The 12912-nt window shown below is 45.9% G+C and overlaps 1 protein-coding gene across 2 annotated transcripts; it reads left to right on the top strand.

Moving 5' to 3' along the window:
• Positions 1 to 9619: 9619 nt before the first annotated feature.
• Positions 9620 to 12813, top strand: batf2 (basic leucine zipper ATF-like transcription factor 2). Of its 2 annotated transcripts, none has more exons than XM_049029179.1 (3): positions 9620 to 9972; positions 10135 to 10245; positions 11312 to 12813. In XM_049029179.1, exons 1-3 carry the CDS (start codon positions 9892 to 9894, stop codon positions 11582 to 11584), a joined length of 465 nt encoding a protein of 154 aa, XP_048885136.1. In that variant the 5' UTR covers positions 9620 to 9891; the 3' UTR covers positions 11585 to 12813. The 2 variants fall into 2 exon arrangements, with proteins under 2 accessions (XP_048885136.1, XP_048885135.1); XM_049029178.1 differs by having other exon boundaries at positions 9625 to 9972; positions 10132 to 10245.
• The last annotated feature ends 99 nt before the right edge of the window (positions 12814 to 12912 follow it).

The following is a 12912-nucleotide window of genomic DNA, read 5'->3' as shown; positions in this document are numbered from 1 at the left end:
TATACTGTCATGCCCGGCTCGTCCGCTCCTCGTGTGTGCCACGCCCCTGATTATCCACGTGTACTTCCCCGATTGTACCCAGCTGTGTCTAGTTACTTTGATTAGTCCTGTGTATTTAAGTCCTGGTCTCCCCGGTTTCCCTTGTCCGTTATTGATGTAAGTTGGCGTCTGATGTTTCCCGTCTGCCTTATTAAACCCTCGTTCTGCCCGGTATTCTGCCTTCCTGCGTCCTGCTTGCTCACTTGCCCGCACGATCGCGCTCTCGCTTCTGCCGATCGTGACACACACACACATACATACATACATACATACATACATACACTGAACAAAAATATAAACGCAACACTTTTGTTTTTGCTCCCATTTTTCATGAGATGGACTTAAAGATTTACAATTCATTCCAGATACACAATATTACCATTTCTCTCAAACATTTCTCACAAATCAGTCTAAATGTGTGATAGTGAGCACTTCTGCTTTGCTGAGATAATCCATCCCACCTCACAGGTGTGCCACATCAAGATGCTGATCTGACATCATGGGTAGTGCACAGGTGTACCTTATACTGCCCACAATAAATAAGCAGAAGTGCTCACTATCACACATTTAGACTGATTTGTGAGAAATGTTTGAGAGAAATGGTAATATTGTGTATCTGGAATGAATTGTAGGTCTTTAAGTCCATCTCATGAAAAATGGGAGCAGAAACAAGAGTGTTGCGTTTATATTTTTGTTCAGTATATATGTATCATCATCATGGGATTTCCTCTGGATTGTTCCCAGGGTTGTGCCAATAGGTTCCAGACACCCCACTACCCTGGGGAGACTGTCCTGTCTCACTCACAGCAGTAGTCATGAAATTGGCCGCCCAAACAGGTTTGTGGATGAAGGAGTGGCCACATCCTATGTCGATGAGCACTTCAACACATGTAAAACTGTTGTACGTCTAGATTTTCAGGATTGCAGCCTAGCTTCTAATACAATCAAGCATGTTAGGTTAGTCACGAAGGTAGCTGACCTTGGCTTCTCCCTTCCATTTGTAACTGGACACAGACAAACCACAGGTGGTGGGAGTGGTTAATGCAGTTTCTACTCAGCTAACCCTCAGTACAGGTGCTCTTCAGGGCTTCTACCTGAATCCCAAACTATTTTCATTATACACAGATGACTGCTCACACCCCCCCCCCCATTATCACAACTTTATTATAAATTTTCCAGATGACTCCACTGCCCTTGGTATGACGAATGATGGATTTTAGTTACAGCAGCTGGTGAGTGACCTGACTCAGTATAAGGGAAAATAGCAACCGTGTCTTGAACATTAGCAAGATTGTATATGTAATTTCAAGAATCACATCCCACAAAAGTAGGTTCTTGCCCTCAGTAATAAGGACATAGTGGCTAGGAAGAGAATCCCAATCCTATAGTGCACTCAGACATATATCTGTGCAATGATTCATATATATATATATGTATGTTGTACTGCGATGGGCTGGCCCCCCATCCTGGGTTGTTCCCTGCCTCGTGCCTTATTGCTTCTGGGATAAGTTCCGGACCCCAGCGACCCAGTAGGATAAGCGGTTTGGAAAATGGATGGATGGATGGATATATGTTGTACTTTGCTTCCATATTGTCCATATAGACATGTACTGTACACATATGTGTTCTGTCCTTATCTATGTTGTTCACATTTGTGTCTATATGTAATGAACCAGCTGAAGGGCTTCCGCATAAGAATTCCTATGTATCTGTACAAATGGTGAATGAAATGTTTTATTTTATAGAATACAAAATGCAATTTTATGACTGTTTGCTACAGTGCATATAAAAACTCTACACACCCTGATTGGAATTGCAGGCATGAGTGCTGTAAAGCCATAAATCAAGGCAAATCATGTCAGACATTTTTTCATCTTTAATTTGACCTTGCAACCAACAAAAGAGAAAAAAAATTGTTAGACAAGATATCAAAATAAAAGTCCCTGGGTTAACTTTAAGCAAATGATACTTCAACTTGCAAACTTCAAGGGGGTAGTGGAATGTTCAGGGAAACCTCAAGGGGCATTCTCATGTTGTCTCAATGGGTGTGACACAGAATGGTGCCTAGAATTCCACAAACACTATATGGGTAAAAGTACTGGAACATCTGCCTATTACATCAATGGGCACTTTCATACAACCAGAACTGTTTTCTAGTTCCTTGGAGGCAGTTCCAGAACCTTTTTTTAGTCCCTACTCCAGACTAGATACTTTCCATTCGAACACAAACTACTGGGGTGGCCTTAATTGCTGGGGAGGTAGAGAGTAATAGCTTGTAATTGTGGGGAATTTGCTGTACGTGATGACCTGTAGTAGACCAGATCTATGCATGCTGCAGTTGATTGTGAAATGTTCATGGAGCAACCTGAAGGTTTTGAAGTGTTTTCTGGCAGGTGGAAAACTGGTTTGTAAGCTCACTAAGTCACTGTGTGGTGTGGAGGAGTGTGCGGGAAATGGAACAAACTGCTGAGTGATTACCTAATCGAGAATGGTTTTGTACAAAATCTTTCAGACCACTGTGTCCACAGTAAACCAGGTGGGAATGAAGGAGCAATGCTTGCCTTCTAGACTGATGGTTTGATTATCGCAGCAAATAATGATGATTTGTTGAATGATGCAAAGGAAACATCGAGTATAAAATATAAAATGAAATATCTTGGAAACTGAAATATTTCCTTGGTGTAGATTTCGATCAAGATGAAAGGCTTGCAAAATGAGTCTGAAAAAGTTCATCTCTAAGGTACTGGAAAGATTCAGTATGTCTGACTGTAAACCAAGATCATCCCCATGTGAACCGAAATTCGAGAGTGAGAATAATGCTTGATATTATGGTACAATATATGGTGAAATTGTGGGAGCCTTTGATCGATGTGGTAACCTGTACTAGACCAGATTTATGCTGGGTTGTGAATAAGTTCAACACCACAAAACCTGCACGTTGTTCCATATACGTTTCACCTCCACCAAACGTTACAGCTGCACAATGCAGTCAGGCAGGTAATGTTCTCCTGGCATCCGGCCAACCCAGACTCGTCCATAAAACTGCCAGACAATGAAGCGTGATTCGTCATTCCACAGAAACATGTTTCTGCTGCTCCGGAGTCCCACCGGTGGTTGTGCTTCACGCCAGTGTTTCACAAACATTTTCTGGGGACTCACTTTTTAAAACTGAAGCATTGCGACCCAGTTTACAGTAGGCCTTGTAAATCAAGAGAAGAGCGAATATGTGTGTAAAAGTGCGACCCTGACCATTTTGTATCTCCCTAAATTATCCCTGAATTAGTAGACCAGTAATTTACTACTATGCATTTAGATGGAGTTCATTCATTGTTCATCTCATCGCCTTTATTTCGTCTCATCAATTAATGTACAAATTTTAAATAATTCACAAATGAGACAAAATAAATGCAATTTAACAGGCCCGGGTTTTTTCCTTTCCCCAGTAAAACAAACAGAATGTGTCTTCATACTATCAATGTTATAAGTACAATTATTAGTACGATAGGAATAATAACATAATAATAATAATAATAATAACATAATAATAACATGCTTATAATAACAATAATAACATGCTTCCCCCACGTGTGATAGTTCGGCTAACGTTCGCTGTAGCTCTTTAGCTGGGTCTTTCTTAGCCGAGCATCCGTTTCTTGCGACTGGCTGCAGAATCTGGTGGAATTATAAGGGAAACCAAACATGGTTTCATGTGACTGCAGATATAAATCTTAAAAGGCTATGCAAATTCATATAGCGACACAAATAAAATCTCCCGTGACCCAGTCCTCAGGAGTGAATGCATTACTCCGCTCCATGCAACGTTTGTCGTTGTGCCTGCCGATGTGAGGCTTGCATGCGGCTGTTTGGCCATGGAAGCCCATTTCATGAAGCTCATGGTGCACAGTTGGGAGGGGTGTGGCCCCAAATAAGATCCACTGGAGCGATTAAGATGCTTGGTAAACGGGGCTCCTCCGAGTGGGTGGATCTTGCCGGCTGGATCTCTCAGAGGGGTGTTGGCAGCTGTGACATAGGCAAGGTCTCCCCGGGACCAATCTGTGACACCTTTCCCCTCCATCAGCTTCCCCAAGAGACTCCGCTTACTGAATGGTCCCATTTTAGCTGTGAATTCAGGGATTCTCTGTAACATCATGACTGAAGCTGTTGCGCTGTTTACAACCAGGATTTTTCATTTTCTCAATAAAGCCCTAACTTTAATACACCATTAAAGTATATCTATATAAATAGTATTGTGTCATCCTATAATTAGTTTGAAAGATTATTCATATATCAGTATTCATCAGGAGCATTGGGGGAAGTGGAGGATTAGGGGGAGGGATTCCTGGGGGGAGGGGGGGGCAGTGTGGCTGTGTAATTCTCGATCTCCTGCTGAAACATGGAGGGAGATGAAGGACACAGTGCATAAGTCAAGTAAGTCACGAGAGATTAAGTTCTAAGTTGTAATGTACTAGGTTCATAAACAATTAATTCGCTGTAAATACAACTTTATTGCCCCCCCCCCCCAGATGTATATATAATATATATACACAACAGGCCCCAGTCTGCCCCTCCACCCCATTGGAAATGGTCTAGAACCACCACTGACTCAGTTATTAGCTGTGATTAAGTTAACTTCTCTTGGGATTCAGGCCAGACTGTAGGCACAATGGGGCCCAGCTTGGTGCAATGGACTGGGGGCCCAGGCATGACTCCAAGGCTTATGGTGCACAGTTCAAGCCTGACGTCTTTCCTCTTCACAAAGAAGAATCCGGTCGAGACCAGGTGACCTGGAAAGAAAGAAGATGCTTTATGTGAGAGCCTCTGTAACATGTAGCCATGGGCCTCTTCCTCTGATTGAGATAAGAACAGACAACCCTCAGGAAGCGAGGCATCCTTCATCAGCTTGACAGTGCAGTCAGAGGACCAGTGAGGAGGCGACGCAAAGGCTCTGGCTTTGTTGAACACTTCCTGGAAATCCTTGTATTCAGCAGGGATGGAAATCTGGTCCTCCAGAAGTGGACTTTCGGAACGTGATAGAGGAGGCCTTTCTCAGCCCACGTCCAGGCTCGACCAGGCAGCAAAAAAATCATGAGGCACACGCAGGAGGTGTCTTCAGTGAGAATCGCCAGGTGCAAATCCAAGTGCAAGCTGCACTTTATCAAGAAAGACCAGCACTGGTGACGGTCCCCATCATACTTTTCCTGAAGGGTGATTGGATACCTGCAACTGCTCGAGGAGGAGTAGCGGGAAAGGGAGCTGCTTCTGAGCCATTTGAGCCTTGGCATCCTGAAGCTGTAGGTGGGTCACAGCCCCATCTCATTGTTCGGCAAGGTCGTAACGCCTGGTAGGGACAGAAACTCACACCTCTTTCACACCAAGCCCTGGCTGGAGCTGGGCTGGAGCTCATATTGCCACCATCTCGCATTCACACTGTACTTGGTGCTGAAAGGGTAGAACAGTGACGTCAGTGTGTGCATGTTGCTGTGGGAGGGGTACTGTTTCACAAGTGAAGACAAAAATGAAGGACCCTGCATGATGTGAATGCAAGACTTGTTTGAATGTATTGCAAATACTTATATTATTTTTAGCTTTATTTGTTATTGTTCCCAACCAGAGGTGGAGATTTCAGGTCCAGAAAGTACAAATCCAGACCAGGATTTTGTTTCAACCGTCCAGTTGAGCATAAAGAGTCACAGTTACAGAGCACTCAACTGGTTGGTTGAAACGAAATCCTGGTCTGGATTTGTACTCTCTGGACCTGAAGTCTCCACCACTGTTCCCAACACAGTTCATTCAAAATTTCTGAGCGTCCTGTTCGGGGGTCTTTGCTTTTCGTGGATGACGTGGTTCTGTTGGCATCGTCAGCCTGTGACCTGCAACATGCACTAGAGCCACGGTTCTCGAATGGAAAAAGGTTTGGAGAACATCCTGTTCTGTTCCAGCAGGACCGTGCCCCAGAGCACAGAGCAAGGTCCATTAAGACATGGTTGGGTGACTTTGGTGTGGAAGAACTTGTGGGGCCCACACAGAGCCCTGACCTCAACCCCCATCAGACACCTTTGGGATGAACTAGAACAGCGATTTTGAACCAGGCAGAAGAAGAACCGACTCCATATTGATGCTTGTGGATTTATAATGGGATGTCAGAAAATTTCCTGTGGATGTTATAGCCAGGTGTCCCAATACGTTTGTCTATATAGTATATATCACATATTAATTTCTGCATCACAACTGTTCCTCAGTTTTTGTAGTATCTAAACATTTGGCTATGACCAAGATTAATGATCTTGATCTTTATCCATTCCACAAGCCATCACCTTAGACTGGTGGATGCATGTATATCTTGACTGTGATTCTATGCTGAAATTATATGATTGAGTTGACATGTCATGTATGACTCATGCGTACTGTGAGTTTGTTGTCTTGGATCATCGTCACTGGACCTGGTGTGCACCCACTTGTATTTTGCTTAGCACAGTTCCTGCTTTACAGTGAAAATCCCAGTGTAGAATCAGGAATTTGCTACAACAGCAAAGGCACAAACGCTACCTGTCTACTGTACCTTTACACAATGAAATGAGCTATAAAGACAATGAAAGCAGACCATTCATAACAGTGCTATGATGACGCAAATAAAATACAAACGTTGTGGAGTGGTATGCTCCCCCCCGTTGTGGAGTGGTATGCTCCCCCCCGTTGTGGAGTGGTATGCTCCCCCCCGTTGTGGAGTGGTATGCTCCCCCCCGTTGTGGAGTGGTATGCTCCCCCCCGTTGTGGAGTGGTATGCTCCCCCCCCCCCCGTTGTGGAGTGGTATGCTCCCCTCCGTTGTGGAGTGGTATGCTCCCCCCCGTTGTGGAGTGGTATGCTCCCCCCCGTTGTGGAGTGGTATGCTCCCCCCCCGTTGTGGAGTGGTATGCTCCCCCCCGTTGTGGAGTGGTATGCTCCCCCTCCGTTGTGGAGTGGTATGCTCCCCCCCCCCCGTTGTGGAGTGGTATGCTCCCCCCCGTTGTGGAGTGGTATGCTCCCCTCCGTTGTGGAGTGGTATGCTCCCCCCCCCCCGTTGTGGAGTGGTATGCTCCCCCCCGTTGTGGAGTGGTATGCTCCCCCCCCCCCCGTTGTGGAGTGGTATGCTCCCCCCCCCCCGTTGTGGAGTGGTATGCTCCCCCCCCCCCGTTGTGGAGTGGTATGCTCCCCCCCCCCCCGTTGTGGAGTGGTATGCTCCCCTCCGTTGTGGAGTGGTATGCTCCCCCCCCCCCGTTGTGGAGTGGTATGCTCCCCCCCCGTTGTGGAGTGGTATGCTCCCCCCCGTTGTGGAGTGGTATGCTCCCCCCCCGTTGTGGAGTGGTATGCTCCCCCCCGTTGTGGAGTGGTATGCTCCCCCCCCCCCCCGTTGTGGAGTGGTATGCTCCCCTCCGTTGTGGAGTGGTATGCTCCCCCCCGTTGTGGAGTGGTATGCTCCCCCCCGTTGTGGAGTGGTATGCTCCCCCCCGTTGTGGAGTGGTATGCTCCCCTCCGTTGTGGAGTGGTATGCTCCCCCCCCCCCGTTGTGGAGTGGTATGCTCCCCCCCCGTTGTGGAGTGGTATGCTCCCCTCCGTTGTGGAGTGGTATGCTCCCCCCCCCCCCGTTGTGGAGTGGTATGCTCCCCCCCGTTGTGGAGTGGTATGCTCCCCCCCCCCGTTGTGGAGTGGTATGCTCCCCCCCCCCCCGTTGTGGAGTGGTATGCTCCCCCCCCCCCGTTGTGGAGTGGTATGCTCCCCCCCCCCCGTTGTGGAGTGGTATGCTCCCCTCCGTTGTGGAGTGGTATGCTCCCCCCCCCCCGTTGTGGAGTGGTATGCTCCCCCCCGTTGTGGAGTGGTATGCTCCCCTCCGTTGTGGAGTGGTATGCTCCCCCCCCCCCCGTTGTGGAGTGGTATGCTCCCCCCCGTTGTGGAGTGGTATGCTCCCCCCCGTTGTGGAGTGGTATGCTCCCCTCCGTTGTGGAGTGGTATGCTCCCCCCCGTTGTGGAGTGGTATGCTCCCCTCCGTTGTGGAGTGGTATGCTCCCCCCCCCCCGTTGTGGAGTGGTATGCTCCCCCCCACACACACTTGGATATCGGCCAGTTCTGAATGGGAGAGTTCTGGTAAATGTTAACTGAGAAACACCAAACCACTGTGGAGAGGTTATCAGCTAAGGCGTTCCTTTTTGTACAACCTTTAAAAACAAACAAAAAGTGTGGTTAAGCAATACCCCACAAATTAAGTATCAATGGACTGCATTATACAACTGAATAAGCTGTGTATAATAGAAGGGACTAAATAAGACAACCACAAAAATGCTGCTGATTTTGTCGTGTATTGTATCATTTTATTAATTCAGCAAGACCAGTGACTAGATCACATTTCAGGCTTACAGGGATGACCTTATAAGGTGAATGACGGCACTTGGGTTCAAGGCGTGTCGGAGGAAAATGTTCGACGCCCACTCGTATTTGGCATTTTTTCTCACAAGCTCTGTAAAGGGGGAGTAGTGTAGGGGCGCGAACTTGGAAAATCCGTCTGACTCCACCCTTCCCCCCCCGAGTTCCCTGAAATCTCTTGAATTTAGGGGAATATCGGGATGACATAATACTTCATTCATGAGTGGGAATAAGAGGGGGTGTGAACTAAAGTCCTCGCAGATATGAAATACGAAGGAGGGTCTGGGGCAAGTTTAGATTAACCCGGGAAATGGTACCGTGCTTATCTTTCATTTGTATTTAAAATTAACCACCCACTCCCCCCATCAATAAATAATATATCCATCCATCCATCCATCTTCCAAACCGCTTATCCTACTGGGTCGCGGGGGGTCCGGAGCCTATCCTGGAAGCAATGGGCACGAGGCAGGAACAACCCAGGACGGGGGGGGCAGCCCATTGCAGGGCACACTCACACACCATTCACTCACACATGCACACCTGCACACCTACAGGCAGTTTAGCAACTCCAATCAGCCTCAGCATGTTTTTGGACTGTGGAGGGAAACCGGAGTACCTGGAGGAAACCCCACGACGACATGGGGAGAACATGCAAACTCCACACACATGTAACCCAGGCGGAGACTCGAACCTGGGTCCCAGAGGTGTGAGGCAACAGTGCTAACCACTGCACCACCATGCCGCCCCCTAAATAAAATACACACACACACACACACACACACACACACACACACACACACACACACACACACACACACACACACACACACACACACACACACACACACACACACACACACACACACACACACACACACACACACACACAGATATTTCAGCTTTAAAAGTTACAAAACTTTTTTTTGTTATACCAAAATCATTATGATCAGATGGTTATTATGGTAACTGAGATATCGTATGAATGGCAATCCTAAACACTCTGAGCACCGGAAGGCACTTGGCTTGCTTTGTAAGAAATTTCCGAGAACGTGAATTCTGGAAACTGGGCTGCCCGATTGCCGTTTCCTAATATGAACTTCCTTCTTCTCGGCAACGCGGACATTTAAAATAAAATGAAACTGAAAGTTCGGCCACCGTCCACGCCTTAGCCTAATTAATAATGTCAGAGGAGGCAGGCTCCATCTCTCAGAAGCCGCTGTCCTGGTACTTGAGGCCTATAATAAATAAAGGAACCACAGTGAATATAACTAGTCTGCGCGCAGAAATAAGACAGAAGAGTTGGTGCGCGAGGGAAGTAGCATAGTGTGCACGTGTGTTTATATCTGGGTTCAGTTTTTGTAATTCTGTATTTCCATAATTGTCAGTGTATATTTTAGTTGAATTACACATTTATTTCACCATCATCAACGCTATCTTAATTTATTTTAATTACCGGGATGTTGCTTTTAATGGATTCTAAATCGCAGAGTCAAGCGTCTTTTTCTGGGGACGAACATTTACACTTTGTATCAGCACTGGTAAGCACATTACATCAGTAGTGAAGTACATTCTTTATACGTGTTCTACTCTTTGTGTGTTTCTGCAGCTGTAATTATTAACGACGATAAGTTGAAGCTTGCTATTCACTAAAACCGTAGCAGCGTCTAACTGCGTACACGTTTGACTTCTGCACCCAGCAGGCAGAAAACTCACCGGACTCATTCAGGAAATGCAAGCGCAGAGAAAACAACCGAGCGGCAGCGCAGAGGAGCAGAAAGAAGCAGACAGAACGAGCGGACGAGCTGCACAAGGTGCGAGTCTCATTCGATATGACCGCGAAGCGCGATGGGCATCAGGCTGTACGGATTTATTGCTGATCCACTCTCCCCAACCGTGACGTTTCTCATGGCACTAAAAATAAATGAGCTATATTACAATGATAGCTCAGGCGCTTAACTGTATGCCCGTCACTCATGTGTTTAATAACATGCCTTCCCCCCTTCTAATTTTATCCGAGAAAAGGGAGTAAATTTAGTTCTTTAAAGACTTTTGAATATCGCGAATATGACGTGAAACGTAATTGGGAATTTCGTCTATATGTGTAGCAAATAAAGATGGTTTCACTTTTAATTTCTGTAGAGGCTTGTGCGGGGGCACACTTGGCTGTGAGGAGTAGTATTATGCAATCTGCCTGTCTGTTGGCAAATATTTCTCGGAACGGCGCAGACTTAAAGGAACACCACTCCTACCGGCGTTTTTATGGCTTAGTTAATATGGCGTTAATGTTTATGGTACCATACAGTATTAAATGTTCATGTAGACTTAACTCTTTCTGAAACTTAGAGACCTTTATAACGGACGCTGTGGTGGTGCAGTGGTTAGCACTGTCGCCTCATGCCTCTGGGACCAGGACACTACCATGGGTCTATGTTTCATCGCGGGGTTTCCTCCAATTACTCCACTTCCTGCCCCCCACACACACAGTTCAAAAACATGCTGAGGTTAGTTACAGTTGCCAAATTGCCTGCGGGGGTGTTTGTTTGTGTTCCCTGCAATGGGTTGGTACCCCATCCTGGGTTGTTCCCTGTGACCCAAACTAGGTCAAACAGAGGATGGATAGATGGACTTTTATAATGTAGTTTCAGACTCTGCTTTTAATTTTTGCTTTCGCTCTCTTTTTGTTGACAGGAAGTGTGACACTCTGTGTGTCTATATTATCATTGTTTTATAATCAGTATTATTCTGGGGGAGGATCCTAAAATGGCCAGTGATTCTGAATGAATTGTTATTACGATCCTTCCACGTTAGAACTTAATCTCACCTGATGACTTGACTTACGTACATTTCATCTCCCCCCCCCACCCCGTGTCCCCACAGGAGCTGCAGTCGCTGGAACATTCCAATGCAGCGTATGAAAAAGAGATAGCAAGCCTTCGAGAGGAGATTGAGAAGTACACGGCTGCTCTTCAGCGACATGAACCACACTGCCCCCTTCATACATCCCCCTGCCTGGAAATCCCCCCACACTCCTCCACATCTCCTGCAGCCCTCACCCTCGCCTCTAATCTCACCCCCGTCCCTGCCAGCCACCCACCTCCAGAGCTCCAAGACTCTACAGATTGGTCTGATATCTTGGCGTCCATCCTTTAGGGTATAACGGAGACGTGTTGTGAGTGTCACAAAGGTTGAGGGGTTCTGAACTGGGAAGGCATGAAGTTCGCAGGTTCCAGGTGAGAAGATTTGGAGCAGAAGCAGAGCCCATCGGCAGAGACTGGACAGCCCTGACAACTACCTCATTTGTTTTTTTGCAACATCATCAACGCCAGTAAGCATATTGAAATACTCAGTCCTTTTGTCAAAACACTGAATATTGATTATGGACATTGCTAACCAGTCTGCTGCTATGAAGAAATATTTTTAATTATGATAGTTATGATAGTGTGATGTACTGTACAAGAATACAGTACTTTATATTGCACATTTAATTTTTGTGTCAGTGTGTGTAATGTAGTGTGTATATATATAGGTGTGTTTTTCTTTATATTTATATAAACTCAGTAGTTACTTTATTAGGTATCCGTACAGGAATAACTTTTATCTTCATAATCTTCTTGTTAGCTTTAACCAACCTGGATATTCGACCTACCGGTAGTCAGGCCTTTTCCACAAACGAATTACCGATAAGCAGCAGGTAGTTTGACGTAATGAGAAGGTATACCTCATAAACAGCCAACTGAGTGCTTATGACTTCACATGCGTGGATTTATTGTAGGCTACAACTGAAAAAAAACATTTATAGACAGGAAAGACCAAGGTATGGTTGCTGAGAACCTCGATAGATCGCTGTATATCTGTAATATAACAGAGGAATTCCGGAAATGCAGCTGGTTCCGCAAGTTAGAACTAACAGTGAGACCAATTAATGTATGGTATTAGTCATCCGAGGGCTTTGTGGGTAGTGCGGCAGCATCAGAAGACCAGTGCATGGTTCTGTTATTCTGTATTTGGCTCTGTATACGTGAAGTTTGCATGTTGTCACTGTGTATGTGTGGGTGTGTTCCTGGTATTCCCGCGTCCTCCCACAGTCCAGAAACGTGTGGTTTTGGTGAATCGATGTCTTTAAATTGTTGGGCGCGTGCATTACGATCCTTCCCAGGGTGCTCCTCTGCCTTGTACACTGACCTTGTTCTGGATTAACGGTATGGAACATAGATGTTGTTTTTTCCCCCACTTCGGATCCCTTTGGATGCATGACATTATACACTAAGGCCATTAAAATAATGGTTAATGTGACGATTTCAAATTTATCGTATACAATATTTTTTTCCTACTACATTCTTTTGTAAGAACAGAAATAAAGTGTGTATTATTTTTATGGACTGAAATGCTCAGTGATCTAATGAACAAGAAGGCCATAATGAATGCATTGGTTGTATAGATTATTGAAATATAAATTATATGCGTGCACTGCTGTTACG

This window comes from Brienomyrus brachyistius, chromosome 10 (assembly GCF_023856365.1).
Source record: "Brienomyrus brachyistius isolate T26 chromosome 10, BBRACH_0.4, whole genome shotgun sequence".
NCBI lineage: Eukaryota > Metazoa > Chordata > Actinopteri > Osteoglossiformes > Mormyridae > Brienomyrus > Brienomyrus brachyistius.
The sequence above is the reverse complement of the archived record's forward strand: the minus strand, read 5'-3'. Positions and strand labels throughout refer to the sequence as shown.